The following is a 16,926-nucleotide window of genomic DNA, read 5'->3' as shown; positions in this document are numbered from 1 at the left end:
TTCCGGTCAAGGGCACATACCTGGGCTGCAGGTTCGAGCCCCCACTCTAGTCTGGACTTGTGTGGGAAGCGACCAATCAATGGTGAGCGACCTTCTCACACCATTGCAAGGCCCGTGCTCGCACACTGATGTTTCTCTCTCCCTCCCTCCCTCCCTCTCCCCTTCCCTCCTTCCCTCCCCGTCTTCCCTCTCTCTAAAAAAAATCAATGGAAAAAATATCCTCAGTTGAGGATTAACAAAAAAAATTAAAACATTTTATTTTTTTAAAAATATATTTTATTGATTTTTTACAGAGAGGAAGGGAGAGGGATAGAGAGTTAGAAACATCGGTGAGAAACATCAATCAGCTGCCGCAACCAAGGTGCATGCCCTTGCCTGGAATTGAACCTGGGACCCTTCCACCCGCAGGCTGATGCTTTATCCACTGAGCCAAACCAGGTAGGGCAAATTAAAACATTTCAAAAAGGTCATACGAAACATAGGGAAATCTGAGGGAAGTGTGGGTGGGCTACAGTTTTGATTGTCCCATGGGGTATGGGCGTGGGGGGGGGTCACATGGTCTTCTTGGTCTCTACAACTTCTTTATAAACCGCAACAATAGTTACCGCCCTATCACTCCGTCCCCGCTCCCATCTTTTCTCCCTACCTGGCATATATTTGTCTGTCTGGAGGCTGCAAGTTTGGAGTATGGACTTTGGCTGGTGACCTGTTCTGGGCTGCAGTGGGGCTATCAGTGCTGCTGGGAGGCTGTGGCCAGCAAGGGCCCAGCTGGGCCAGCAGGAAGGGGGGTTGCTGGCCCTTCAGGGATCCAGACCCTGGGGGTTTGCAGGGACCTTTGTTCACAGGGAATCTCACCCAAAACTCTTTATCAGAGCAAGTGTAGATAAGAACTGCTCAGAGATCCAAGATGAGGTGTGTGTGTGTGTGTGTGTGTGTGTGTGTGTGTGTGTGTGTGTGTTTTGCAGGGGTGGGGGCGGGGGGAGCAAAAAGAACCTGGGTCTGGGAGGTGGCAGATCTTGAATAGTCAGCAAGGGTGTTGGGAGTGAGGACTGCTGGGCCAATGTGAGCACAAACAGGGGTTCTCCATGACAGCTGGCTGGTCGTCCCCACCAAGAGCCCGGAGGGAGATGCCTGACTGTGGGCTTTAGGATGGCCTATCCTGAGATAGCTGGCTTACTACCCCCAGGCCAGACCTGGAGAGTGGCTTCTGCAAGGGTGGGCAGCTGAGCTCTCCCTGCTTCAAGTACCCCCACCCCAGATCTGAACAAAGGTTCTAGGAAGTGGGGGTGGGGAGTTAGGGCTGAGAGCCAGGACAGCCTAGCGCCATCCTGAAGTGCAGCAGGCCATGGCCTGGCCAGCAATTTCCTTCCCATCCCTGGCCACACTTCCTCCCAGCACCCCTTAGGGCCATGTGGGTGGGACTTTCCTCTGCTGAGGTGGGGCTGTGGGCAGGGCCCCAGTGCTCAGCTTGTCATGTGGCAGGGGGACCCTGCCCTTGGAACCTTCGGGCAGTGGAATGATGAGTCTCAGGCAGCGCTTTCCCCTCCATGAGGACATAGGGACCCTGCATGCACCTGCCACTGATAGTCTTCATCCACAGGTGAGCATCCATGAATACCTCAAGATGGCCCTGCCCTGCGAGCCTGAGGCCTTAGCTGGAGCCCAGAGTCGGCTCCCACCTGTCCACCCACTGAGGGGACCTGGGGGGCACAGGCCTGGTGCTGCATGCCCACCTCCCAACCTTAGCTTTTCTCCCAGGTTTCCCCTTGTCAGCTCTGTGGTGATCCCATGGGGTTCAGTCTTTCCAGGTCCCTCCCCAGGACACTTAATTCCCATCCTGGAGGTCCCAGTTGTATTTTGCCTAGACCTCCTGGGCAGCCAGGAACCCAAACCCCAGGCCTGGAGATCTTTTACCATAACTGCACAGCAGCTCCTATGCACACCACAGTCTACCCCCAACACCCACCCCCATCCCTACCCCCAGCAGCCCAAGGAGGGTTGCAGGCTCTGACAGATTGGGTCCCAGGGAGTCTGGGATCTCAGCCAAAGCCCTCATCCTCCCAGGGCCTTCAGGGCTGGCCTCTGGACTCTGGCTCACACGTGTGCACACTCCCTCCACACCAGGAGGGAGAGGTGCCCTCACCATGCTCAGTAAATGCAGAGAGGCGAAGAGATACCTAGTTCTGGGGAGAGTGGGTACATCCCAGGGCTATGAGGTGCAGGTGGGAACCCGAGGGGGCAGAGACCCCATTGAGGACCCAGGAGCCCCTCTTAGGTGCAGCTGGAACTGGGAAGTGAGGGAGTTCCTCCTGAAAGGGTGGAGGTGTGGTGGGCGTGGCCTGGGGAGTAAGTCATGGTGGCACAGCCAGAACAGCTCCAGCAGCCTGGCCTTTGCTCCCTCCAGAACTCCCCATGCACTGCTGGCCCAGGTTAGAATGCAGAGCCCCTCACCCACCCCTGCAGGGTGCCCACAACCTCCACTCCTCCTAACCCCCTCACCCCCACCTCTCAAACTGCCCTGGGTAAAGCCACCGCAGCCAGCACGCGGCCACCTTTCTCAACGCAGAACATGGGTCACTTTTTCTCTGCACTCCCCAACCCCTGCCATGTCTACCTGGTCCCCCACAGCCCAGCACACCACAGGCCCTGAGCAGGCGCTGCTCTGCCCTGTGCAGCAGCCCTGATCACTCCTGGATCAGCTGCTGCCCCTTGCCAAGCCCTCTGCTAACTCCTGCTCACCATCCGTGCTCTGGCAAAGACAACTCATCATTTCTGTGGCATATTGGGGGCACCTCCTGGAGGACATGCGCCTGTTCTACTCTGTTGGTCCCCCAGGCCCAGACCTGAGGACCTGGGACCCAAAAAGACTTAAGGAAAGTCCGTCCCAGGCCATGAAGAGGCTGGCTGGTGCCAGGTCAGGTGTGGAGGGCAGGGAGGTGTACCCATCCTGGCTTGACTGCCCACATATAGGGGTGGGGCTCCCAGATTTCCTCCAGGCATCCACAGCCTGAGGCTCCAGCCTCTGGACACACTGCAGCTGCCTCCGTGGGCTGGTCAGTCCCACACAGCTTAAGGGTTCCCAGCTGCTGGGGGAGGTTCTGGGCGCACACCCCTTCTCTCCCTGCTGACCAGCTGGCCTGAGCAGCCTCCCCCCTCAGGTCTTGCGATCCCAGAAGACCCTGCTGGCAGGATCTACCTGGGCAGTGGGCTTGAGACAGATCCCCCAGAATGAAGGGACACCTGGCCAGGCCCAGCACCTGTGACTTCCTGGGGAATGCCCTTTCAGGAGAGGCTAGACCAGGCCTGAAACCCTGGTCCAGAGGGGAGGGTGACACTGCTCAGCCCCAAAGGGCACCCCGCAGCTGGTCCCCTAGATAGCACCCTACCTTTTTCAGGCCAGAAAATGCAAGTCCCTCTGAGCCCTTCCACCTGCTGGCTGGTCAGACACTGGCCTCCAAGGGTGTACACCCGGCAGAATCCCTGCCCGATCCAGGGCCACCTCTCACCACCAAGCACAATGCAGGGGGCAGGGCCTTCAAGGGCCCCATTGTTCCCCCGAAGGCCCCGGGTCTGAATCCCTGATTGTCCCTAGAATTGTATGGGGCCAAGAGAAGGAAGGGCCTCCCCCAGGCTGGGTGACAGTGCGTTGGGAGGCAGCCAGCCTTACCTGCCCAGCACCCCTGCCCACTGCCCTATGTCCAGGCCCAACTCCTGCCAGGCCTCCTCTGTGCATCTGAGGGTATGGACCACGCCCAGCCTCCCCTATTTTTTCTGCCTCCTCCAGGTCTGTGTCCACTGTTTGTCTTGGTCCCATTGCAAGAATATGGCCTAGGCATGGACCACTATACCACAGGCCACCACAGCTGCCCTGACCTGACCTGAGTGGCAAGGGAGGTGTCTTCTCGGCCCTCAGGGAGCCTGTAACCTCAACAGAGGCCCCCAGGTGTCCTTCCAGAGCTGAACTCTCCCAGACCATCAGGCCAACTGGGCTCAGTAGACTGAGGGAGTGTATGACACAGAGGCCTCCGGGACGCAGGGATCCAGCCCTTGTAGTCTCAGACCCCATTACCACCCCCACTTGGTTCAGGGACCAGGAGGTTAGCCGGGGCAGGATGAGCCCCTGGGGCCTTCTTGTCCCAGCCTCATTTCCTTGGGGAGACAGTGGGAGAGGTGTGTACTCCCTGCTTCAGGGCACAAAACAGCCCAGCCCTGGGGGACCCCTTAGTGCCCCTGGGCAGGGCACCCCTGCTGGTCTCCGAGGTGTGGAGCTGGGGCATGTGGAGAGCCTGGGGAAGTAGTGTGAAATCGGGGAGCAACCCCACTGGCCACTAGCCCAGAGTAGCCGATATGGGGTAGAACCTGCTGCAAGCAGCCCTCTTAGAGCTGGGTGTTTAGGACGGGGGCTGCCGGAGTGGGGGTCCAGCATGAAGGATTCTGGGCCAGGGCGGCAATCCAGGGACTCAAGGACACTCTAACCAGCAGCTCTTTATTAAGATGTGGGCCCAGATCCCACAGGAGAGTGGGACTGATCAGGGGCACCCAGAAAGAGGCTGGCAGAGCCAACCTTGTAAGGGGCACCCTGGCCACCAGGGTGGGTGCAGGGTACTGTCCAGGGAGGACACAGCCGTTGGCATCCTCAGGAGCAGCCAGTCCCTTGGGCCTTCTTGATTTCCTGCCGGAGAAAGAGGGGCTTACCCTGGATCCCAAGTCCGCTGTCCCAAGCCCTTCCCGGCACAGAGATCTATCCCTTGCCCCTGGCAGAGCCCACCTCCGAGAGTGCCTCCTTCAGGCTCCAGTAGGCCTTGTCCAGGTTGTCGTTGACAATGATCAGGTCAAACAGACCGGGTTCCTTGCCTGAGAAGGGGGGGGAGGGGGTACAGGGCCCGTGGAGGATCAGTGAGGGGAGGGGGCTGTGGGTGACAGCTCTTGCCCCTGCCTCCCACCTCTAGCAGATGAGTTGCCTGCTATTGGGGAGGGTGGGGGACACTGGCTGCACCCACACTCACTGCTTTCCATGTCCGCCTGCGCAGCGGCCAACCGTTTGGCCAGGCTCTCCTCTGTCTCCGTGTTCCGCTGCCGCAACCTCTGTTCCTGAGGTGCCTAAGGAGGGTCAGAGCCTGCAGGGCAGCCTTAGCCCCTCCTCCACCCCTCCCGCGCCTGGCTCCCCACCCCCACCAGGACTTCCAGCGTGGGTGGCTGCACAAAGATGTAGATGGGCCTCAGGTCGGTCTTCTTTAAGTTCCGCACACCCTGGAGGTCCACGTCCAGCACGCAGATCCGGTTCATGGCCTGCACCACTCGTACAGCCGCTTTGCTGGGAGGCAGGAGGGGCGGGGCCATTCAGCAGGGCTCCTTGGGTCCTAGCACCCAGACCATCTCCACTGCCATTCCCTGGGGTTCTGCCTCCCCCATTCCCTGCTCTGGGAGCCTGAAGGGGCCATCAGCATCTGCTCCCCTTTCCGGAAGCACTCCCTCAGTAACCCTTTCATACTGGGCCATCTGCTAGGCTGGGGGCAGCAGTGGGTAGGGGCAGGAAGGCCCTGGCTGTCACCACTGGGCTCAGGGCTCCCAGGTGCTCACCATCCAAGGGTAATAGCAGCCCCAGTGGCCCCCATTGGGGGCCAGCTGCACCTGGGGTGGAGCATGGCGGTCACAGGGGGACTCAGGTACAGGCTGCGCATAGCAAGCCTGGACCCGCCTGTGCAATGATACTGCTCTGGATGTGTGGGAAGTGGACAGCTGTTGCTGGGCTGGGGACTCTCCCAGGCTGCCCTAATTGTTGGAGGGAAGAGGAGGGGGGCTGAAGTGCAGCCCACAGACCTCTGAGACCCAGGTCCTCTGAGTCTTCACTGCACACCAGCCCATCGCTGGCTGCCCGTGCCCACAGGGGCCTGGCCAGGTGGGGTGGAGAGGGGACAGGAGGGGGCAGCCTAGACAGCTCAGGCTTCTCTTCGATCTTGATCCCTGGAAGGGCTGGGTCCCTCACCCTGACAGCCCATAGGGAGAAGCCCTTGCCTGGGCTGCCCACTCCAGGTCCCCAGGAGGTTTGGAGGTTGCTGAATGTGACTCACCTAGTCCCATACAGGTTTCCCGAGAACTCAGCGTGCTCGATGAAGTCCCCGGCAGCAATGTCCCGCTGCATCACCTCCCTGGTCACAAAGTAGTAATCTACAAAGAGCAGGAGCTGTTGAAGCTGTCCACAGCCAGGCCACATCTGCCCATGCAACCACATGTGCAGAACCAGCTTCTGTTCTGGGCCTGTCTGTCCATCTGTCCATCCACACCTAGAGTGTTCCAGTCACTGGGCAGGGAGATATCGAGGAACGGACAGACACCACCTCTCACACCATCCTCACTGAAGGGACCTGGAGACTGCCAGCTTCCACAGGAGAGGTTGGGGACCTGGAGACTGCTGGTTTCTAGGGGGAGTTTTGGGGGGGTCCTGGTGACTACCAACTTCAGTGGAGGAGGTTGAGGAACTTCAATGCTCTGCCTCAGGAAGGTACAAACACCCTACTAAGGTTTTGATGTCATTGAACCGTAAAGGGTGTGTATGGCTGACCCCAGCTTTACAGCCATGTGTAATGCAGTGCACCAGCAGGGATCAGTGCCCCACAACTGCCTGGTGTTGGGATCAGAACCCTGCTGTGGACAGCTGGTGTTAGCATGAGATTTGATGCCTATTATCCAACTAGGCCTGCCCACCCACCCACCCTGAAGGGCCCCCATCAGATGGGGAGAATGAGGCCTCATGCATCACCCTGACAAGTGTGTGTGTGTGTGGGCTCCAGGCCTGTCCTGGGGCACTGAGTAGCAGGGCCAGCTTACCTTTGCCATTCTCCTCTCCAGGCCTCGGGTCCCTTGTGGTGTCTAGGAACAAGCATCTGTGACCCATCTGGAACATCACATCCAGAGCCCACACAACCCATCCCAGGGCCTTCCCAAAGGGCCCAGTTCAGCCTATGTGGGAGACTTCGGTGGGGGGGGTCAAAGTATGGGCAAATCCCCTGTGTGAGAGAGGGTTCTTAGGGGTGTTAGCAGTGTGGGCAAGTCCCTATGTATGTGGATCAGCAGGGCCCCACAAACCCCCTGGAACCTCACGGGACACGCTGAATCCGAAGATGCTGCCATGCTCCTGCAGAAGTCTCTTGAGCAGGGTGCTCTTTCCGGCCCCAGAAGGTCCACTCAGGACAACAGGCCTTGGTCCTGACATCCCTGTGGGTGAGTGGGAGCAGATATCAGCAGGCCTGAGGGACCCCAGTGAGTGGGATGGCTGCAGTCACCACCCCCCCCCCCCGCCCACCCCCATTCTCCCAGCCAACTCTCCCCAGGAATCAGAGCTGAGGGCCATACTCAAGCCTTGGCTGCACCTTCTCAGCTGTGCACTCCTACCCCACCTGTGGAGCCTGGACTTCCCCTCCTGGGAGAGGCACATCTGGGTCCCCACCCCGGCATTTCCTAGGCACCATGCCCTAGAGGTGGCTGAGATTAACATCAGCAGAACCAAAACCCTGTTCTGGGAACTTCCATCAGGAAGTGAGGGGCTGATCCAGAGGGACTACAGCTTCCTGACCTCCCCTCCTCTCTGATACTCGACCCTCCCAGCCAACAGCACAGGGCTCAGACATCTGCCACAGATGAGTGTGGGTGAAGCAGGGGTTTAGGAGGCATCAACCCTGACAGCTCTGTGCCCGCCTGACACCTCAAGGCCCTCCCCTGAACAGGACCTACTTCCTGGGTGGGCTAGGCCATCTCTGTCAGCCAGGGTGCTCGGAATAAGCTGGGAGGAGTGGGTAATCCCAGCCTGCTCTGACCTCTTAGCACTAAACTCCTCCCAGGACAATCAGCGCTGCCCACTCGGTGCCTTTGGGAAGAGGAGGCTGCTCCCGGCCCTTCAGTAGTGGCCTACCCACCCAGCCACGTAAGCCCAATGGCAGAATGCCAGGTGCAAGTGTGCCCTGCCTCAGAGGGAAACCCTGATGGGCATGTGGGAACTGGAACAGCTCCTTATGCAGGCCTGGCCCTGCAGGCTGTCTGGGGGGCCCTCTGATAAGGTGTGGAAGCCTCCAAGGTGCAATTAGTGGCCAGCAGACTGGCAATTAGGCCCAGGAGGGAAGGGCCACTTGGCTCAGGGATGCCCTGTTGCCCATCCCCAGCAGGGCCCCCACTGGGCACTGTTTTCCTAATCCACAATGTAGGCCAACTGGGTAATCTGGCTTAAGCACTGCTATTCTGGGGCTATCACACCACACACGTTTCCTGGAGAAGGTGGCAAACAGACACAGGAGGAAGGACCCAGAGGAGCCCATCAACACTCTGTCATCTCCAAGTGACTGACTCTTATCTCCTTGGCCTCTTGCGAGTAGGGGAGGTCGGGGGGACTTCAATGCTCTGCTTCAGGAAGGTACAAACACCCTACAAACACCATTACAAAAAGTACCGTTTCTATCTAGAGATAATCCCAGTGGACTCCTAGATTCTCACTGGCATCCCAGCTTTCCGACCCAAATACGTGCCACATACACACCTGCACACACGTGCGCTGGCTCTGAGCTCATGGCCATTAGCCAAGTGCAGCCCTGTCTCTCCCTTGAGGCCTGGTACACAAGAGGTCTCTCCCTCTCTGGCAGCCTTCACAAAGCCCAGTCCTTTGCAGGAAGAATGTCCCATTGGCAGCCCAGCCTACTCCCCTGGATCTGTCCTGACTACCTAGCACTGGGTGACTGGGGAGGGGAGTGGAGGGAGACCCAGCAAAGCAGTGGGGAGGCTGTGTGCCACCAGGTCCCGTGAGGGACTGAGGACTGGGGTCTGACCCCCACAATGCCAGCCTCTGGGCAGTGCTGGGTCTTTGTCTCTAGGGCTGGGCAGCTGCAGCTGTCCAGTGGCCTAGAACTCTTGGACCTGTGGCTGTGTTTGGTGCTACAGGAACATTAGTTCTTCCTGGGCAGGAGCAGCCCCGAGTGGACACATGGTGATGGCCACAGCCATGGACCAGGAGGCCTGCTGGAGCTGTGATCATAGTGGCAAGCCCTCAACCCAGTGGGCACTCATCCCCAGCACCCAATTTGGGGAGTCTACCTCTAGGGAGAAGAGGACCCAAAGGCACCCCTACCCTCCTGTTAGGGACTTGGGAGGTGCCCCTCAGGGGGGTTGGGAGCACAGAGAAGGGAGAGAGGCCCATCTGCCTGTTTGCACAGAAGCCCCTCAGGGACGCTCTGCTTTCTGTCATGTGTCTGCCATGGGAGGGTGCCCTACCTCATACCCCCACAACTCTGGGGGGCACCCTCCAGCCCTCAACTGTAACCTCGTCAGCAAGACCCAGGGCTTTCTCCAACATGCTTCCCCAGCAGTTGCTGCATTCCCCACGCCTGCAGTAAGGCCACACCTCCTGACTGTGAGTTCTGACACCTGGAGACTGCCAACCTGCACAGGACTAGCCTTCAGTTAGGACCAAACATCACACACCAAGTCCCAGTGCTGACACCCCCACAGGGCATGTGGCAGTCCTGCTTATCACCTCACATCCAAACACTGGTTTCTATCCTGCGCCCTCCACCCTGTGGTGGGACACTGGGTAGGGGAGCCTGTCCCACTGAGCAGCACTCCCAGGCTCACTACCTACCTGCACTGGGCCAGCAGTGAGCAGGGGATGTATCCACACAGGACAGGCTGGCAGCTGCAAAGCTCACTCCCTGCCTGACTCTGAATCACTGCAGCCCTCAGCCTCTCCTGAGCCCCCACCTACATCAAGCCCAAGCTCCATGTGCCCCAGTGCAGCCATTACCTGCCCCACTCTGTAGTCTCATGGTGGTGGAGTCCAGCCTGCTCAACCTGGCTCAGGGCATGTGTGCTGAGTCTTACCCCGAGGGGCCCACACAAACCACCAGGGATGGCCTGGCCCTGCACAAGTGCCTAGAGAGCCGTGGGGGGACAGGGCTCTGTCCAGTAAGCACGCAACAGAGCACTCAGTAAAGTCACCTTCCACAGGACACCCAGCATGGGACGGTGCTTTGGCCCCAGTGCCTGCAGAACCAACCAACTGAAACATGTGAGTCAGAGGAGTCATCTCTTGGGCATAGAGCCCTCTGGCTGGGGTATTCTGTGTTCTCCATTTCTTGACTATCCCACAATCCCAAACCCTAGTGGCCTGGCAAGAAACGGCAAAGTTCACAGGACTGCAATAAAAACCCAGATGCAAGCATGCGCATTCCGGAATGCTCTCCGACAGAACCCTGTCCAAGAAGCACCCAATGTAGCCAGGCAGCCTTCTTCCAGAAGCACAAGGTGGAAGCTCCTCTTCCCAGCTGCCACTTTCATCCCGCTCCGTCCCAAGAGGACACTGTCACCACCCGCGTCTCCTCCCACGCCTCCACAAGACACCCAAGAAAAGGCATGGCCTCTGAGAAGAAGGAGAGGAAAGGGCAAGCCCTGCCAGCCCTCGAGTAAGCTACAAGCCACAAGACGGGAAAGAATCTGGCTCAGGACAGCAGGTCATGGCCCACCCCCCAAAGAGACACATCCTGGCCAAGTAGCCTGGACAAACCACTCAGCCTTTGGGAACTTGGCTTGAAATGGGGCAGCCACAAAGCACCAGCCATTACTCCTCACTTCTCCCCACAGTGGGGCTGGAACTATTCCTCTCATAAAAGAAAGCTGGCCCCTCAAAAGCATGAGCAAGAGCCACACTGTCCATGCAGGACTTGGGCCTGTATCGGTGCTGCATGGCATGTCTGGGTCTCTTTCCATAAAGGAGAAGAACCAGGATTCAGTCTTGTACCAAATCCCAATTCTGCACCACAGACAGAGGGCAGAGGAGGCACAAGAGGGGAGGGTCCCAGGCAAGCAAGCTACAAAGCAGGAAGGGCAGAGGTACGACGGAACCATCCTTGCTCTCAGAGAAGAAACTGAGACCCTCAGGTACAGTCAGCAGGGACTGGGGGAGACAGAGGCCTGGCACGCGGAGGTAGCAAGGACTTGGAGCTGACTACAAAAGTACCTGCCCCCATTCCAGTGCTCCCAGGGGCTCGCCCTCATTACTAACTTTCACTGTTGGCGGGCTGGAGTCACCTCTTTCCACCCCAAACACATCACAATACCCTCTTCATTTCTGCTCTTCCTCAGATCAGCTGCACATTTTTTTCAGGCTACGGTGAACATGCTACAAAAAACCCTGAAGTTTACAGTTTAGGTGTAAAATAAATTTTTTTGGTGTGGCTGAATAGAAAAGTAGTGACTGCACTGCTGTAACTCCCGGAATCTGCTACTCAAGAAAATAACTGAGCCCTGGCCAGTTTGGCTTAGTGGATAGAGCATCAGTCTGCAGACTGAAGGGTCCCGGGTTTGATTCTGGCCAAGGGCACATGCCTAGGTTGCTGGTTAGATCCCCAGTAGGGCGCGTGTAGGAGGCAGCCAATCAATGATTCTCATCCTTGACATTTCTCTCTCTCTCCCTCTCCCTTCCTCTCTGAAAGCAATAAAAAAATATATTTTTAAAAAGAACAATTGTAAACCTACTTTTAAAAAAAAGGAAAGGAAATAACTGATATCACCCATACCAAAGATCAAGGGCCAGGTCTAAGTGAACCCAGAATCTAAACAAAGTCCTTGCACACTACACCTGTCACAGGTGTGGCCCTGACCTGGGCATAAGAGAGTTTGGTGTTGCAGGCAGTTGTGTGACATTCTATGAGCAGGGATAGAGTGGAAACTCACATAGCAGGAAATTAAGCTTGTTAGTGGTAAGACAGGAAACCCCACCCCTCCCAGGTCCCTCCTAGGAGTGGAGAGGGTTTCCTGCATTCTTCACAGCAAGTCAGGGTCCGGGAGGTCTAAGAGTGACAAAAAGTCCAGAAAAGCCTGCAGGCAAGCTGCCTAGGGCACTCACAAGAGGCCAAGTCCTGGTTCCTCTTCCTGTCCCTGTGGGCCCCACCCATACAGGCCAGCTGTCAGCTCAGCTCACTGCTTCCCTTTTCCCAAGTGAGGGACCACAGTGGTAACAGGCGAGGCGACTCGCCTCATTGCTCCTCCCCAAACCAGCACCTTCCCTCTCTGTTCCCAAAAGAACGTCTACGAACAGCAGATGGGCAGCCTCAGCAATCCAGACTTGAGGTCTCTGGGACTGAGAAGCCGAACATCCGATTACCACGTCCAAGTCAGGAATGCCTGCCCCAAGAACCTGCTCTAGGTGGTGTCTCTGTATCTGCACTGCCCAGCAGCCTTGGGGCAGGCCGGGACCCTGCAGTCCTGGGGGCCCCGCGAGCTGGGAGGGGCGGTGGGGACGATGCCATACCAGGCTCCTCAGGCGGCCACGCAGTGGCCTTTCACCTCCCGGGGTTTCCGGCTCTGCGGTGCGCCCACCTTGGGGGGGAGTGTCAGACTGCTTCCCTCTCTGCCCCTCCGCGTCCTTCAGGGTCCGCAATGGCATCCGCATGAAGTCCTCGGGCTGCAGGGGGTTACAAGCTGTCTGGAGCTTTCCGTGCCAGGAGAATGTCCTACGTTTTGAGAACTGGCACAGAGGAACCAGCTTTTAATGTGTGTAAGAAATGTGGCCACCAAAAGCAACTTTAACACCCAGACACACAGGACACAAGTTCAAGACGAAGGGCGACCCTAAATGAAGTCAATTCACCTCCATGAAAGACCGCATTACCCAGTCCCCGTGTCCCCGGCTTCGCTCGCTAGGACTCCGCGACAAGCCAGCCGTGCAAGCTACTGAGGACGGGGGGTGGGGTGGGGAGGGTGTTCCGGTGTCTACCCCCCCCACCCCCGGTCCCCTGACGCACCCTGAAGCACGCGGGAAGCCACGTCCTGGGTGCAGGGAGAGAGCGGAACGCGAACGCCTCCGACTACGCGGGTCGCGGCGGCGCCCAGGAAGGGCCTCCGGAAGCTGCGTGCGCTCAGACGCCACTCACCGTCTGCGGGGGCGCGGCCCAGGGCGGCCGCCGCCAGCCCCGCCACCGGGCGCCGCAGCATGAGAGGCCACGGCGCCACCCTCGGAGACGTGCGTCGCAGCGCCGCGCCCGCCCACTTCCGCTGGTGGGGCCGACGTCAGCGCAGCGCCCTGAGGGCTGTACGTAAGCGCTGCGCGACGGAGTGCGCGCGGAGACTGCGGCCGCGCCGCGGAAGGGCTGTGTTGGCTCGGGGCTCCGGGAGCGGCGGTAGGTGCGGCGTCGCGCGGCAGGGACGGCTGCCCCCAGGGCGGTTTCGGGTCCCGCCGGCATCCTCCTGGGCAGCTCACGGCTTTCCCCTCTCCCGCCGTGTCGCCGCCTGCAGTGCCCGGCTCTGACAGATAGGGGGCAGCGAGACACCTGCATCTCCGCTCGGCCGTGGGGTCTGAATGCAGACCCCCCAGGCATTTGGTTTTGAAACTTCGGGTTTGTCACGCGGGAACCTCAGCACAGACAGAGGCTTCCCTGGGAGTGGAGTAAGGGCTTAGTAAGAGTACCTGGGCCTCGGCTCCTGCCACGCCACAGGGTCCCTTACCTCGCTGAATTGTGAGAATTAAATGACCTTGGAAAACAAGTTTCTGTTGCACTCCATGCTCAGAGCAGCTTCCTGACTCTAACTCACGAGAATGGGCCCAGGCCCTGCCCAGAGTTACCGAGTCAGGCTCTTTGGGAGTAGGACCTGGGCATCTGCTGATCACAAACCTTCCACAGGTGATTCTCATCCCAGGTTAGGGCGAGAGCTTGCTGGTTACTGGGAGAGACGGGCAGTGACCTGGGAATAACACACCTGTTTATAGATGTGATTTGGTTTGTGACTTTCTTCTTGGCTGGGATTTGGCAAGGATCGATTCCTTTGGAAAAGCCGGCCTGTTAGAAATACTTTTCTTGCCCGGCTGGCGTGGCTCAGTGCTTGAGCGTTGACCTATGAACCAGGAGGTCGCTGTTAGATTACCAGTCAGGGCACATGCCTGGGTTGTGGGCTCGATCCCCAGTGGGGGGCAGGCAGGAGGCAGCCAATCAATAATTCTCTCTCATCATTGAAGTTTCTATCTCGTTCTCCCTCTCCCTTCCTCTCTGAAATCAATAAAAACACATTAAAAAAATACTTGTTCTTCCTTAGCAGGTCACACACTGGGCCAGTGACTGGTCTTGGGCCTCCACATGCCACAGTGGCCCTCAGGAGGAATGGCAGTTGTGGGCAGCATGCTTGGGTAAGCACCAGCTTCCAGGCCTCTTGTGATTGCTGTCATGGGGTCACCCAAAGGAATATCAACTCTGGAGCCTCAGGCCGCGCTGCCCAGGGAAGCCTCCCAAGCCAGTGTGTTATCTGGAGAATATACACAAGTACACATGTACAGATGCTTTGACAGGGCGATGAGGGAGGAATAGAAGCCACTCGTGACTATTTAGCACCAGAGAGTGGTGGTCGTCACTTTCCTATTCAGACCCTGTAACCAGTCTCTGCTCTGGGTCCCTGGAGAATGCCATGGCTTTCCTGCTGTTCCCACAGGCACTGTCTGTTCCCCTTGCCCCATTGCTTCCCCCAAATGGGAAGCATGGTATGGTTAGTGTTGCCAGAGGAGAAAACGAGGGCAGGTTCCTTGTTTTTGTGGAATCTGGGGACAGGGATGTGACACTTGGAGTCTAAGTCAGTGTGAACATGGGGAAGGAACTCTGGCTACAGCATTCCCTGGAGGGCCCTCATCCTGGGAAAGGTTCATGTGGGAACCAATGCTATAGTGGGAGAACACCAACATTCTCCAAGGATTGGCTCTCTCCCCTTCCAGAAGCCTCCCCAGCCCACTGATCTCAGGTTCTCAGGAGAGGCTGTGCCTTGGGCTCCCTGGCACTGCTAGGCATAGGCCCTGCCTGACTGCAGGCTCTTCTGGTGCTGGCGCTCCGCCACCACCTCCTTTCTCCTGCCTTAGACTTCTGAAGGCAGAGACTGGATTCATTTGGCCAAAATTTACTGAGTGCTCAGCTAATGGTAGGATTTAACAGTCAATAAGTTGTGGTTCTTGCCCCCAGGCCATCAGAGTCTAGCAGAGGAGATGGGCCCTCAGCCCTGGGTGTCAGCTGGGAGGTGCAGGAGGTGGGTCTAAATTCAAATTTGCATGAAAGCCACGCTGTAGGGGACTTAGGGGGTAATAAGGCAAGGCCCCAAGTGGGTGAGAGATGGGTCAGGGCAGGGCCTTGCCTCAGAGTATGTGCTTTTCCCCGTGTGGGAGGTTTTGAGTGTATGCCATGTTCAGAAGCTAGTGGGCTCCACAGGTCTTGCTGGGCTCAGGCTGCCCCAACAGATCGCAGCAGACCAGGCAGCTTATTTCCCACAATTCTGGAGATGTTCTTGGTTCAGATGGCCACCTTCTCCATGTCTTCACAGGGCAGAGAGAAAGCCAGTTCCCGTCCCTTATAAGGGAACCATTCCTACTGTAAGGGCCCTACCCTCCTGATCTCTTGTAACCATAACCACCTCCCAAAGGCCCTGCTTTTGATGCGTTCTTATTGGGGGTTAGGGCTTCAACATGTGAATTTAGCGCTACAAACATCCAGTTCACAGCACCAAGTCTGTGTTCCCCTAAAAGATTGTTTCCTATTCCATGCTCATGTCCAGAACTGCAGACATCTAGAAACTGCTGTCCTAAGTCCCCTGTCCTCAGCAGTCTGAAAGTCTCTGTGCTCACCCTCCTTGGCCTCTTCCAAGACATGGGGTAGAAGGTCCTTTGACCATATCCCAAACCTAGGCGATTCCTGTGGGCACCCACAGGAGCTGGCCATTTTGGGCTTAGGGGGCACTCTGGTCCCAGCACCTGCCACTGACCAACATATGTGTCTGCAGCCTGTTGCGGCAGCATGTGGTGATAGGGGCTGCCCCTGTGGTCCGCTGCCTGCACATATCTTCGCGTCGGGCTGACAGCAGCAGAGCTTCGCTCACTCGTGTGCACAGACAGGCCTATGCACGCCTCTACCCCATGCTCCTGGTCAAGCAGGATGGCTCCACCATTCACATCCGCTACCGGGAGCCCAGACGAATGCTGGCGGTAAGCTTCCCTCCCTGGGGTGCAGGTCTAGGCTGGATAGGGGGGCGGGGGTGGGAGGGCAGGTTATGGAACTCACTCCACACACCAAGATCTTAAAGAGTAGAAACTTTGAAGGGAGAGAAGTGGCATACACTTTCTGGTCCCTTCCAGTGAATGAGTGCATGCCTTCCCTTCCTCTCCAGATGCCTGTGGACCTGGATGCCCTGTCCCCAGAGGAGAGGCGGGCACGGTTCCGCAAACGTGAGGCCCAGCTCCGAGGGAAGGAGGAGCAGCAGCCAGAGCTCCTTGACAACTTTGACCTGGAGCGGTACAAGCAGTTTTGGACCAAGAAGTGATCATACCCACAAGCTGCCCTGGCTCAGGATGCTGCAGAAGGGGAGGGCATTCATCTTTAAATTGAGTGTCAGGATTTTAAAACCACCTTGTCTTTCTTTCTCATACACCTGCTGGACAGGGCTCTCTGCGACTGAGCCCACTGGAGGGATCAGTTGGGTCAAATTGTGGTTTTAGGAAGAGCTTCAAAGGGCACATGAGCTGTTGACATGACAGAAGTCAAGGGTGCTCCTCCCACTGCAGGAAGTGCCTGCTACTGTCCAGCCAATTCTTAGCTCTGGAGCCTCCTCTGCCAGCACTGCCTTTGCCTCAGTACCAAGGGCTCTCCCAGGCAGCACAACAACATGGGGAGTGGGTGGGATCCAAGGATGGTAGCACCTGGCCTGCAGCTGGCATACTCTGCCCCTCTCCAGTGCTCCCCTAGCCCTGCCCCCTGACAGTGGGAAAGTGCTATCTGACAGAGGGGACAAGCAGAGCAGCCAGCCCCATTGCTAACTTTTTAAGTCTTGGCAAAGAGCCTTGGTGGGCTGCCACCTTTTGCTCTTTCCTGCAAGACCTGAGTGAGCAATTACCAACTTTTACACAAGCAGCTGACCAGGCCTAGA

General features: G+C 57.7%; 2 protein-coding genes across 12 annotated transcripts; one reads left to right on the top strand and one right to left on the bottom strand.

The window, feature by feature from the left end:
• Positions 1 to 4,465: 4,465 nt before the first annotated feature.
• GUK1 (guanylate kinase 1) lies at positions 4,466 to 13,032 on the bottom strand. Of its 10 annotated transcripts, none has more exons than XM_036313414.1 (9): positions 12,912 to 13,017; positions 12,358 to 12,505; positions 7,102 to 7,215; positions 6,829 to 6,870; positions 6,072 to 6,168; positions 5,176 to 5,314; positions 5,007 to 5,100; positions 4,769 to 4,854; positions 4,466 to 4,672 (listed from the first exon to the last, which is right to left on the bottom strand). In XM_036313414.1, the coding sequence occupies exons 2-9, from the start codon at positions 12,428 to 12,430 to the stop codon at positions 4,637 to 4,639; spliced, it is 681 nt and encodes a 226-aa protein (XP_036169307.1). In that variant the 5' UTR covers positions 12,431 to 12,505; positions 12,912 to 13,017; the 3' UTR covers positions 4,466 to 4,636. The 10 variants fall into 10 exon arrangements, with proteins under 10 accessions (XP_036169307.1, XP_036169308.1, XP_036169309.1 ...); XM_036313415.1 differs by having other exon boundaries at positions 5,007 to 5,091; XM_036313416.1 differs by having other exon boundaries at positions 12,358 to 12,442; positions 12,912 to 13,005.
• Positions 13,033 to 13,039: 7 nt separating this feature from the next.
• Positions 13,040 to 16,405, top strand: MRPL55 (mitochondrial ribosomal protein L55). 2 transcript variants are annotated; one of them, XM_036313424.1, is made up of 4 exons: positions 13,040 to 13,157; positions 14,071 to 14,158; positions 15,787 to 15,988; positions 16,171 to 16,405. In XM_036313424.1, the coding sequence occupies exons 2-4, from the start codon at positions 14,109 to 14,111 to the stop codon at positions 16,321 to 16,323; spliced, it is 405 nt and encodes a 134-aa protein (XP_036169317.1). In that variant the 5' UTR covers positions 13,040 to 13,157; positions 14,071 to 14,108; the 3' UTR covers positions 16,324 to 16,405. The 2 variants fall into 2 exon arrangements, with proteins under 2 accessions (XP_036169317.1, XP_036169318.1); XM_036313425.1 differs by having other exon boundaries at positions 13,041 to 13,157; positions 14,068 to 14,158.
• The last annotated feature ends 521 nt before the right edge of the window (positions 16,406 to 16,926 follow it).

The sequence above is a fragment of the Myotis myotis genome, unplaced genomic scaffold (genome assembly GCF_014108235.1).
Source record: "Myotis myotis isolate mMyoMyo1 unplaced genomic scaffold, mMyoMyo1.p scaffold_m19_p_6, whole genome shotgun sequence".
Classification (NCBI taxonomy): Eukaryota; Metazoa; Chordata; class Mammalia; order Chiroptera; family Vespertilionidae; genus Myotis; species Myotis myotis.
This window is presented reverse-complemented; position numbering and strand designations above follow the sequence as displayed.